Source organism: Apis dorsata, unplaced genomic scaffold, assembly GCF_000469605.1.
Source record: "Apis dorsata unplaced genomic scaffold, Apis dorsata 1.3 scaffold_286, whole genome shotgun sequence".
NCBI lineage: Eukaryota > Metazoa > Arthropoda > Insecta > Hymenoptera > Apidae > Apis > Apis dorsata.
Genome location: NW_006263561.1, coordinates 1,970 through 15,340, shown reverse-complemented (window position 1 = coordinate 15,340; position 13,371 = coordinate 1,970). Strand labels below are relative to the sequence as shown.

Sequence of the window (13,371 nt, the reverse complement as noted above, 5' to 3'; positions counted from 1 at the left end):
AGCAGATCCTTAAAACCAACTCCGAGGAGAGGTGGTATCGAGTTCCCCCTCCCCTAGAGGGGACATTTTCCAGTGACCTCGGTCCATTTAGCGGTTATCCGCGGTATCTTCAGTCGCCCGGAGGAAAAACCGTTTTCGAAACTTCTCCAATTAATATAATCGTGGAGCACGCGAAAGGATCACGTAGAATGGTAGCTGCGGCAAAGTTGCGGGATGAACGATTCACCGCACTATGAACGGCTCGGTTTATTGCCGAGGTTTATACACCACTACACCGGAAAATGTCATCACCGAGTCCCGTCCCAAAACACCCCTTCAATTTTCGCTTATGCGTTTCCCGCCGCAGGTATCGAGTCAACAACGTCTTGCCAACCGGATCAAGCCAACTTGGAGACCGATACCCGCCACAACTTAACACAATAAGATTCGTTCGAGCGAACACCTCCGATTCCCTTTGATCGGACGAGTAAATCGAAATCTTCGAATCTTCGAAACACCGACGCGTTCGCGTTCCTTCGAAATAATAAATTAACAACAATCTCGCGCGGACGATTATCGTCCTTTCGACGAATCTTATTTGGCGAATCGCACAATTCGTAGGTGGATTCGATAGCCTAGTTCGTTCCCTGGCAGCCGACGAAACTGAGATTATCTGGCCATCAACCCCGATGCGGTTTGCAACTGACGCTTTCATTACACCACTCTTTCGCGAAAACCTCTGCCGTTGAATGATACCTCGTGAACCGGTGCCAAAGTGTGCCACCGCGTTCCCTGTGTTCCGGCGAGAATATAAGAATCGAGTTCTGGCCATCGAGTTTAATATCCGACCCGTTTCGTTATTTGCCCGCGCGAGCTCACCTCGTTCAAAGGCAATTGCGAAAACGCCAATTCGAGAAAGTCTCTCGCGATTTCTAACGACTCGAGTAAAATCGTTCGAGATGTTGTGCTTCTCCGTGTGAATTAACGATAATCGAGCGCGCATTTTCCTCCGGCAATAACGTCGAGGTAAAACGTGTTTCTATCCGTACACGCGTGGTAGACGAGAATACATTTTTCTTTCAATTTTTAATGTCCCCCTCCCCTCCTCTCTCTCTCTCTCTCTCTTTCTCTGTTCCGCAGGACACACGGATTACTTGCGAGGCTGTATGGCTGACATAATCTACAATGGCGCCAGAGTAATAGAATACGCCAAGTCGAGGAAAGGCCAGTCGGAGGCCACCGCCGTTACGTGGAGCTGTTCACCGGAATTCGACGCTACGAGGAGCACGGAAGTTAGTTTCGTGGAGGATGGTGCGTTCACAGCGATCCCAAGACCCATTCCACGCTCGGGCTCCAAGTACGTAACACCAAAAGCGTCTTTTCATCGTGTATAAATTATACTCGAACGCGCACTTTACGAGATTCTCGAATATCCCTCGTTCAAGAATATATCTTTCGAGATATTTCCCTAACTAATCAAATTAATTCGTATTCAAACCGAGCTGCCCGATAACGAAAACGTATCCATTTAATTACTCGTCGTGTCTATTTCCTCGCTTTCGAAATATCACGGGCTCGCGCAAACCGATTTCGCTTACATAAGCATCAGTCGCAATGAAACATACGCGCGTACACGTGCATATACGTACGTACACGATTTTCCGAATCGGGAAATGAATCGACCTAACGAAATTACAGCGAAACGAACCTCGCGTCTGACACTTCGTCAACCGAACAGCTGTTATTAGCGGTTTCAGAAATTGCCGATAGACGGCCAAACCGCTATGGATATAAACTAACGACAATATTTGATGCGTGCCCCGTTTAAAGCGGCGGGATAAATATGAAATTTAGTTTCCAAGTCAATTTTAGCGCCAGTTTGCGAATAGTCGAGCGCGCGTTTATCAAAACTAAACGGTGACTACAAGTTAGCGTGCGTGTGCACCGTGCCAAGCGTTGGTAAAGCGTTAATAATCGAATAAACAATTTTCATGAAGTAAAAACGAGATAGCGACACGACGGCAAAGCTAATTCGATTCCCTTTCGATTTAAATTGGGTCATACTCGAGCCGGTTTGTTTAAATTTAGAATACGATATTTATCAAGATGCTTCGCAACGAAGCACGTTGTTGGAAGGATAGCGACCAATATCGAAAATGGATATTTTTTTTTTTTTGTCGAACGTATCTCCGATGAATTTCTTCCTTGAAAAATACCGGTAAAGTTTTTAACGTCCCTGTGAAAACCTTTGACGAATGTCTGCACTACTTTTTAACGGTGAAAACCCACGGGGACGTTGGCAAAGCATCTTGGAAAGCTCCAAACAAAAACCGCAATCACGTTACAACGAGGGCATCGTTACTAGTTAGAACGATGTCTGCTCGTATCCTCTAGGAAAACACTTTGATCCCACTTTTCAGAATAACAAAGACTTTTGGGAACAAGAGGTTTGATTGGTTCGACGAATCGCAATAGTAAATCTCTTATTCTCTTTTTCTCGTTTTTCTTTTTGCTCTCTCTCTCTCTCTCTCTTTCTCTCTCTATGTCTCTCTCTATCTGTCTCCTCGACTAAATGAAAAACGATGTTTGTGAAATTAATACCACTGTGAGAATTGTACCAAGAGAGGAGTGAATTGAATAAATATCGAAAGACACGCCAGATCTCTTTCGTATATCGATCCATCTTGCTTCGTAATATCTGTACTCGTTCTGTGTGTATACGTATGATTTATAAGATATTTAGACTCTGTCGTCTGTCGCCGTTCGTCATTAATCGATCGAACTCACACAGATTCTCCCAATAGTGTCGCGTCTATCCTATTTTTATTTCCTTTAAATTAACATTTCGCATCACAATGCATGGAAAATAATCTGTAACCGAATATTGTAAAATTTCTTGAAAATAATAACGATAGAAATGTAGAATCTTCTCTCGCGAGAATTTTAATTAAAACGCGCATAATCAAATTACTTTTCTCGATTAAGAAATACGCGATATCGATAATCCGACCGCGTTTCGATATTCGAGTTCGATACTCCCGAACGAAGCAATTTTTTTATCTCTCCGAGGATTTGGAGCAGCGGTTTCACAAGTCTTTCGAATCGAATCGAATCGCATCGCGATGCGCGCAACGTAGATACAATCCCGAAAGTCTTTGTCTCTGGAAAATTAAAAGCATACTCGTTGCGATTCTTAATTCAACGCTCGCTTCGGAGAATAAAGGTAACAGCGTAATACCTGTTGCGTATCGTGGCAACCGTTTCGAAACAATGCCAACAATCCTGGTTCCCCCCTTCTCTTCTATGTATTGTACGTCGAACATCCTTGGGATATCCAGAGCTCTGATGAATTCTGTCGGTGCTATGGAACGAGCGGCGTCCACGGCAAACATCCCGTCGGAAATGAAAGCACCGGTGTCGTTTAGACGGCCCTCTTAAACGCTTTTGACCAACCTCGACTTGAATAAATCGTGTAAACAAAAACGTTAATCGCGACTCGATTCAACCGTCCGAGAACGATCGTTAATTTCGTGCAATCGTCATTTTTTCATTCATTTCTCGTTTAAACGCGGAAATTTTATAGAGATAGAGAGAGAGAGAGAGAAAAAAAAATCACCAATACAGGGATGATTCCTAAGTCACTCGTTAACGCACGATTCATTTAGCTTCCTCTCCAAATAATATCACGCCGATTTAATGCCGTTTTCATCCGATTATCGCGCGTCAATAGCGCACTCGAACGCGCTACTTTCATCACGGGAGGCAATATCGTTTTATCGATGTTCGAGCGGAGGGATTTTCAAACGTTTGTTAGAAATTACGTATAAATCAATTTCGAGTCAAGTTTCGCTCGCTAAATCGACCAATCTTCCCTGTAAAAGATGCAAACGATCGGATAATTCCCTTGAAACTGTTAAGAAAGTGCAAGTTTCGCGCGGCCCCTCTTCTCCTCTTCCTCCTCCTCCTCCTCCTCCTCCATCCCTGCTAACGGTTTGAAGCGAGTCCATTCAAGGAAACGCGTTAGTCGCGGATCCGAACAAGTCAACTGCGAAATTCTAACTCGGCTTACTACTAACCGGGAATGTTGTTAACCGGCAAGTTTTAACATTATTCTCTAATATCTTGGGCTTAGCTTGTATCCGGCACGCGTTCACTCGTGAACACAGGTTCGTGACGGAGTTCGTAGTCGCGGCCAAGCGAAGTTCGACGAACGACTTCCTTTCAATTTTAGCCCCATTCGATCAACCACCCCCCTTCTTCACCATCCTCCTCCTCCTCTTTGTTCGGTAGATGGGAATTCGAGTTGAAGACGGGAGAGGAGAGCGGGCTGCTGCTCTACAACACCGGCCAATCCTCGTACGCCGATTACCTCGGGATCGAGTTGTTCGAGGGTAAAATTCGACTTCTGATGAACAAAGGGAATGGACCGACCGAGTTGATACACGGCACACCGGTGGCCGACGGCAAGTGGCACCGGGTCGCCGTCGATTTCAATCCGAGCGGGATCGGGATCACGGTCGATCGTCAAGAAAAAACCATCAGCTTGCCCTCCGGCGGGAATCGTTACCTGGATCTGGCCGACACCCTGTACATCGGCGGTACCGAGCTCAACAAACGCGCCAAGGCGTTCGGGAAAGGTCTTAAATCCGGTGACGTGAGCTACAAGGGTTGCCTGAGAAATATGATGTTGGATAACAAGGAGCTCGGTCTACCGGATGTTAAAATCAGCCAGGGCATCGTGGTCGGCTGCGTTTGGGGATTTCCCTGTATCGAGGCTGATCCCTGTGTTTCCGGGGGAGTTTGCTCTCAACTGGGTGTCAGCTCGTTTAAGTGCGACTGTGACCAACTATCGTGTATCAATCCGAATCATGCCGAGGATTACGAGGTAAATAAGAATCGATCGCTTGTCGCGAGCAATCCTTCCACCGTGTATTTCTTTCCTTAGAGATTTTTACATTTTTAATAACGCTTTTGCCTTCCTTTCGTCAATATTTTTTCCATATATTTTTCCAGAAGAAAATTTGGATTCATATAAGAAGCTTCGATTTCGAATTTCAGACTCACTCGAAAGCAAATTTACCCGTGAACTTGGAAATACTGTCATCGAGTCCCCTACTGGTATGCGAAGGAGGACATGTGCTGGTGACGAGCGATAACATTGCCATGGTACTAGACATCGCTAAATATGGGGTGGAAGAGGACGGTGTTATCTTCACCTTGATAACACCGCCCACTTACGGGACCCTCACTCTGGATCTCTTAACTACCAGAACCGAACATTCTTTCACTCTTCGAGACATCGACCAAGATAAGGTGAATAAATTTTATACTCTATTGTCGTACAACAACAAATTTTTTTCAAATGTCCATTAAATGTCATACGATCGATCAATCAATTTATATCCGATTAATTCGAAGAGAAAAAAAGGAAGAAAACGAACGAAGAAAATCACACACGTTATTCGAATTTGTCATAGGACCACGAGCTATAGATAGTTCGCGGCACAAGGACCTAACTTTAGAACCGTGGGGGGGCCACGTACCGTGCTCGTGTCGTCACGACTCTCTCGGTTGTCTGTTCCTCTTCTACTTGCACCCGATTTATCCACCGACACTGTCCTATTTATAAACACCACCACCGCTTATTAACGGTTTTTCGTAAGGGTGAACGTCGGGACCGAGATCACTTATCCGTTAAACCGTTCTCCACGTCGTTTCGAATAAACGAAATTTTATTCCCACGATCGGATGTATCGAGATATTGGAGGAATTCGCGCCTCGAGATTCGCTATGCTAATCGTCGATTTATAACTCGTCCGCTTTTTTAATTAATTCTAACTGGGAACAGACGGCAGATTTAACACCGGTAATGATTCACCGATGGAAAAATGCAAAGGGAATCTTTAAGGAAGTTTAATTTTAAAAACGGCAAGCCACGCGGAAGACACGAGTCTCGAGATATTAAGAGAGTTTATTGGTTCGTTAAGAAAACCGTTGGCCGGGGAAGGGAGATTGAAAAGTTCATCTTATGGCCGCGTCTCTGTCGTGAATAAATCATGAAATAAAATGAAATAAACGTCTCGTTAACGACCGGTTCATGGCTCATTTTTTTTGCTCATTTCCTTTTTAATTTTCCCTAATGTCACCGCGCTCGATGAATTTCTCGACTCCGTTACGCAGCAATTGTTATAGCACACTCTTTATAGCGTAGTACTCGTAGTACAGAGCAGAGGCGCACACACGCACATACATATTTATACGTTCTAGAAACATTATTTAACACGTGCCACTGCATCGTCTCGTCATTACGATCAAATTTCTTGGCAGATACAATATATGCATGATGGCAGTGAAACCACGGAGGACAGTATGATTCTGGAAGTGACGTTAGTGGCAGGAGCTGGTTACGCGTTGCCAGGCTACCTTCAAGGACGACTTAGGTTTCCGCTTCACGTCAACGTTACACCCGTTAATGATCCCCCATTGCTCGAAATATTGACCGCAAAAGTGCTACGACTCGCTCAGGTGAGATACAAACGTCTATACGATATATGTATATATATATATATAATTTTCCGAGAGATTTTTGTCGCGCAAAGAAGTTTTCCAATAAATCAAAAAGTTCAAAGCCACGTGAACGTAATTGACGCGAAACAGTTCGCAACGCTTCAGGCGATCTTTCGCTAAATCAATTAATCGGGAATCGAAGAAATTGTGGACTGTTTTCAACATTCGTATCTTTGAACGAACGTGGAGGTCGAGTCGTAACGAAATCGATTTAAGTCGCTCCAGTCGTTCGTTGCCCTTAATTAACCACTTAGAGTCGCGATCTTCCTAAATGAAATAATTTCTTTCGTCGTGAAAATCTACTCTCGCGATATATATAAAACATCGAACATTCGAAATCAATTCTGAAATGAAAAATCTTGATGCTTCTATCCGATAAATTCTTCTAAAATTGACCGCGATTGAAATTTTTTATTTCAACAATTATTATTATTAATACGGAAATACGGAAATACGGAAATACGACGAACGAATCAGAGTATTTAATTAGAAGGACGAAACGATGGAAATATAACTAAATCCACTTAATTATCCGTAGGGCACGAGGAAAATCTTAACGAAAGAATTAATTTGGGCGATCGATGCCGACACACCGTCAGACATGTTGGTTTATACGGTCTTACGTACCGACGCGGATGCTGGATACGTGGAAAGAGTGACTTATCCGTCGCGACCTATCGACACGTTTACCCAGGCTGAATTAATGCAAGGATTAATTGCATACGTACACCGTGGAAACGGTAACGCAGCTTCATCGATATTCACTATGCAAACAAACATCATTATTGTCGTTTAATTGCTGTCTATGCGAGAGCACGATTATCGGTTTATTAACGATTCAAACGTTTCATTCGGTTCAATTACGTTTTTCAGCGAAACCGAACGCGAAGCTTGATCTTCAGGTGAGCGATGGTATAGAAAACAGCGAACCGGCGAGTTTAAGGGTGGCGGCTCATCCTTTAGAGATCAAGTTGATGCACAACACGGGATTGGTCGTGGTGCATCGATCCTATTCATACCTGACACCGGCCAATCTCTCTTTCACCACGAATTCCGACGACAACACCATCGATATACGTTACGACATCGTCTCGAAATCGCAATTTGGCACGATTCAGAAGCTCAAGGACGTCTCGAGCAGCTGGATCAACGTCGATCATTTCACGAGCAGGGACATCGAGTTGCACACGATACGCTATCTTCACAACGAGGGAAGCCCGAATCAGGACGAGTTTAAGTTTCAAGCCAGCGTTAGAGAGGTGAGAGCTCAACACACCTACGATTTTCGGATCACTTTCATCGATCTCGAGTTGAAAGAAGCCAAGAGGATACCCGTTAACTTCACCAACGTGGCGGAAGTGATCGTCACCGGGCAAAATCTAAGGTATCAAACGAACCCGCTGATAACCGCGGTCAACAAGATCGTTTTTACCGTGACCATGGGACCAAGATACGGTAATTTGTTCCTTTCGAGTCGAAAACTAGAAGTCGGAGACGGGTTCACTCAAGAGGATATCGATTCCGGCAAATTGAAATATCGATTGTTCAAGAGGGCCTATTCCACGATTCTGGACGAATTCGGTTTCAAAGTGAGCGCGCCGCAATGCATCGATTTACATTCCGCGTTCAAGTTCAGGCATTACCTCAGCAAGAACGTGAAACCGTTGGACAGCGTGGAAACCGTGAGGGTCGACGAGGGATCCAGAGTACCTCTAAGAATTGTTCGAACGAATCCAAAGGATTACGGAGTTACATCGTTGATCTACAACTTGACCATAGTTCCGCATCACGGTTGGTTGACCGTCACCAACAATTCCAAGTCTCACTCGCGGAATAACACCTCCTACTTCACCTCCGAGGAACTTTCGTCCCAAAAAGTGTACTACGTTCACGACGACTCGGAGACGAGGGAGGACTCGTTCCAATTCGTCGCTATCGCCTCGGACGTTGTTGATTTCATGTACGTGGGCGTGTTTCGCGTCGAAGTGACGATGAAGAACGACAACGCGCCGGAACGTGTGGTTCACAAGGTGTTTCACGTGGTTTCCAAGGGCGAGAGATTACTCACGAACAAGGATCTTGCCTATACGGACAAAGATATCGACACGAAGCCTAACGAGTTGATGTACACGAGAAGGGACACGCAGAGAAATGGAATATACAGGATAACCAATCCCACCTCGCAGATACACGAGTTCAGTCAACAAGACATCGACGACGGTCAGATATTGTTTAAACATCAGGGCGAGGATCATGGAAAATTTGAGTTCGGCGTTACCGACGGTTACTTTTACACGGCCGGTGTCCTTGAAATTCAGGCCAGCCCACCTTACGTGAGATTGAGAGAGAGCAACGGGTCCGTGGTGCAGTTCAATCGATCGGTCGCTCTTCGTCCGAACGAGTTGGACGTCGAAACGAATGTGTACACAACGGACAAAGATATCAAATACGCGATACTGGAGAAACCGAAGCACGGGGTGCTGTTGAAGCACGGTAGAGAAACTAATGCATTCAACAAAGAGAATTTGCGTTATGGAATAGTGTTGTACAAACATCTCGGAGGATCTTTGACGAGGGACGATTTTAAATTCAAGGTATCGACAAAGGGTGCGGAGGCAGAGGGGTTGTTCCCGATTAAAATTTATCCCGAAAGTTATTGGCAAGCATTGATCGTTCAAAACAATAAAACGGTGTTCGTGGAGGAAGCCACCAGTATCTTGTTGAACAGAAAAAGTCTCGAGATCATGCATCCCAAGATACCAGAGTCCGAAATAGTATATTTTTTGAAAGAGTGGCCGCAGAATGGATATCTGGAGCTACAAATTCACGACGAGCATAGCGACGAGACTCGAGAGGATTATATCGGAAACGCGGTGAAATCTTTCGATCAAAGCATGATAAACGAGGGTCGCGTGTTCTACGTGCAATCCGTGATGAATCAGACCAACGATAAATTTGTCGTCGACGTGACGAATGGAATAACTTGGCTACGCGATCTGAACGTCAATTTTGTGATCGTTCCGGAAAAACTTTACGTCGAGGCGAAGGGTATCGTCGTGGTCGAGGGAAAGAGTACTATTCTCGATGAAACCAACTTTTCTATCCTCACCCCTTACTATTCCAACAAGGTGACGAATTTTCGAATCGAGGAAAAACCGAAACACGGTACGATTCTGGAATCGAGCAAGAATTCCGAGACGAAGAAATCCTCGTTCAAGCATCTGAACGGTGGAATAATATTGTACAAACACAACGGGGATGAATTTCCCACAGATTCGTTCAAGATGGTCCTCATTGCGGGGGATAAAACCAGCGAACCCTTCGACGTTTTGGTGACAGTGCAACCCGTTAACGACGAGGTGCCTGTGCTGGTTAATAGGACGAAATTAACCGTTTGGCAAGGTGGATCGATCACGTTAACGCCCGATAATTTAGCGGCTGTTGATAACGATACCACGGCACGTGATATAACATTTAACGTGAGTGGAGTTCGAAATGGATTAATCTCGTTAAAATCTTCCCCGGGGGTGGATATTTACAATTTCACTCAGGAACAAATCGATCGATCCGAAGTCATATTCACGCATACGAGTAAGTATGTTATGGTGAGAAATTATTTCCTACTTATTCGTAAACTCAAATTTCTTAAAAGATTTTCCGTTCCAGATGGATCCGACGCCGAATTCAATTTCGTACTCTACGATGGAGTACACGCTACGGAATCTTACACGATACTGGTGACCACGAAACCGATTCGATTGAACATCGAGCAAAACGTTGCTTTGAACGTTTTTCCGTTGACCAGAAAAATGATATCGAGCAAATTACTGTTGACCAAATGCTCGGACGAGACTCGGGAGATAAAATATACGGTGCGAAATGGACCGCATCTTGGAAAAATCATCATGGAGACGAGCGAGGGTGCATGGTTGAACGTCGAACGATTCACGCAAACGGATGTTAACAATAGCAAAGTTTTCTACGAACATACCAAACAATTTATGGATCTGACTGCCAACGATTCGTTCGCGTTCGACGTGGAAGCACATTTCGCGGAATCCTTAACCAATCAGGCGAGATTATAATAATCTTTATCTAAGACACCGTTAAACAACCAATATATCTGTACGCCTGAAATCATTTTAACCTTGCTACATCTTCCTTCGCAGGTATTTCAAATAGATATCTCGGTCTCCAGCGGTGGATTGGACAGATATATCTCCATAAAGAACGTGAGGGTCGAAGAAGGTGGTTCGGCTCAGGTAGTGATGAACATAAGCGGAATCGTGTCGTTCCTTCAAACTCACGCTGGAATCGAGAATCCGGCGGTACTCTCGAGGCTGGTCAATCAACCTAGTCACGGCCACGTGATGATTCTCCCGGATTTAAACGTTACCACTTTCTCTCAACCCCAGATCGAAGGTGGCAAGATCGCCTATTATCACGATCATTCGGATACTTTGGAAGATCGTATCAATTTTTCTCTTTACTTGACTCCTGGTCACATCCTTCTGTGCAACACGAGTATTCCGGTGATAATCGAACCGGTCAACGACGAGCCATTCAAATTAATCACAAACGCGCCGTCCATCACGGTGGTTCAAAATCAGAATCAAACGATAACCAGAGAGAACTTGTTAACGACCGATCCGGACACTCCGCCAGAAGAAATCGTATACGACGTGATATCCAAGCCGACGTTTGGTCGTCTATTGCTTCTACCGTTCGACGAGAATATCTCGGAAGTTCGTCAAGTGAACAAATTCACGCAGCACGACGTTGATTCCAATCGATTGGTGTACGAGCACAACGGACCTCTTCAAGCGGCCTCATTTTACTTCAGAGTTTGGGATGGACGGTTCAACCCGGTGTACACGGTGTTCAACGTCTACGTTTTACCTATCAAACTGAACGTCACCGTCTTAGGTCCTGTAAATCTGCAGCAAGGATCGAACGTAGCTCTAATTTCCGAGAGCACTGTGAAACTAGACACTAACGCGAGGCAAGATTTGGTCATTTACGACATAACGACTACCCCAAAGTATGGCGTGTTGTACGTGCGCGATGGAGCGGCGGCTAGTTTCAAACAAACAGATTTATTGTCGAAAAGCGTCATGTTCATGCAAACGGATATGACCGTGTCGAACGACAGTCTCGAGCTGACCGCACGATTGAGCGGATTTGAACTGAAGCGTATAAGAATTGACATCAAGGTAGTACCTCTGATGATTATAAATCCTATGATCGCTCTGGCAGGCGAGAAGACTAGAATAACGTTGCAGTATATGGATGCGACGCCATTGGCTAAATTGACGAGCAGCAATCCGATATACACGATTATCAAAAAGCCGAAATTTGGTAAAATAAAGAGAATCATAAGAAGTTCCTTCTCGTCCGGCGAGAAACGAGGAACTCGAGAGAAAGAGGTAAGCAAATTCTCTCATCAAGAGGTGATGTCGGGTGTGATTTATATGGTTTGCAAAAAAATTCCAACGATGGAATACGACGGGGTAATCGATAGCTTCGCGTTTATCTTAGCGGCCTCCATCTTTCAACCAGCCGTGGGCGAATTCGATTTTCGCGTGAAACTCGACATGGATGAATATAACATCACGTTAGGTGGTCCGATGGACCCGGTAGGTCACGAGGGTGAAATGGCGATCGCGCCCAACATGAGCAACGATTACCTGTTAATTCTAGGGATGCTACTAGGCGTATTTTTACTCGGTGTAGTGGTGATAATCACTATTAGGTGTAGGCAAAATAAATACAAACATGCCGAGGAGGAGAAGCCAGAACCGACCCCAGCAGTGGGTGTGATGCCTCTGCCGAGACCTCCGGACCATTTAATGCCCGTCACCCCTCACGTGAAACGTTACGCGAACGATCATAACAGCGTGACAGCAAGTACTCCATTGCCAGTTCTACCGACCATGACGTCGACCCTACCTCAATGCAAAGTGATACCCCTCAGCCCCCTGGAAAGTATCACAGGATCCGAAATGGATGTTTCCGCGAAATATCCGTACGGTGTCGCGGATGGGGACGAATGGAGCAGTTTCGATACATCCGATCTACCTTGCCAATCGAGCACCGCGCAAAGGACCAACAATCCCTTGCTAAGAAGAAATCAATATTGGGTCTAGCAAAAGGAGGGCTGTTCGCGATTAAAGCGAAACAGGCCGTAACACTTTCTCAAATTTGAAGACTGTTTTTTCTTACGAAACCTTGAGACTAATCGTCGATTAACTATGGTCTTAATGTGCCTAAAAATAATAATTGACTCCGCGAAAGGGGATATTATCGAAAGCCTCCATTTTATATCGGAAATTTTGACGGAAACTCTTTTTCCCGGCATCCACTCTTCCGCGACCCAACATTGTATACTTGTATCGTTAACGATAAGTCGAGGATCAGAGTTTCCATCGATTTTTTTCTTCTTTTGTTACAATATAAGCGACTCTGACAAGAGTGCTAAGTATACATATATTTCAACTAGTAAAATTTTGCGTGGTTTTCGCGTAAAATATTTCGCGATGTATCTTGTTAGTACCGCAAAAATACTTCCGCGATTAACGGGAAAGCTAAACACTCGTTAAATGTAAAAGAATACAAAACCCGAGACTATCATCGCTATTGTGGATCGAATGTGCCTAAGATATTAACGAGTCTTGTAAAAAAATTTTCCCACGACGCCTGCACGATGTCGATTTCGCTGTCTTTCCTCTCGGTTCGATGCCGAGATCCGAAACGTTTTCGAACCTCTCGTCTCAGCCAAATCTACGTCAATCGGGATACTTTTCCTTTCATGCTTTATGGCGATAC

At 44.7% G+C, this 13,371-nt stretch overlaps 1 protein-coding gene across 2 annotated transcripts in view; it reads left to right on the top strand.

The window, feature by feature from the left end:
- The window catches only part of LOC102671366 (chondroitin sulfate proteoglycan 4), a 30,566-nt gene extending 17,563 nt beyond the window's left edge, over window positions 1–13,003 (top strand). The window contains exons 4-11 of one of the 2 annotated variants that reach the window (XM_031511056.1): window positions 1,120–1,336; window positions 4,270–4,864; window positions 5,038–5,292; window positions 6,307–6,504; window positions 7,085–7,286; window positions 7,420–10,137; window positions 10,213–10,619; window positions 10,716–13,003. In XM_031511056.1, the coding sequence (XP_031366916.1) occupies window positions 1,120–1,336; window positions 4,270–4,864; window positions 5,038–5,292; window positions 6,307–6,504; window positions 7,085–7,286; window positions 7,420–10,137; window positions 10,213–10,619; window positions 10,716–12,692 (6,569 nt within the window). In that variant the 3' untranslated portion in view covers window positions 12,693–13,003. Of the gene's footprint in view, window positions 1–1,119; window positions 1,337–4,269; window positions 4,865–5,037; window positions 5,293–6,306; window positions 6,505–7,084; window positions 7,287–7,419; window positions 10,620–10,715 lie in introns of both variants that reach the window. The other variant, XM_031511055.1, reaches the window with a different exon arrangement.
- The last annotated feature ends 368 nt before the right edge of the window (window positions 13,004–13,371 follow it).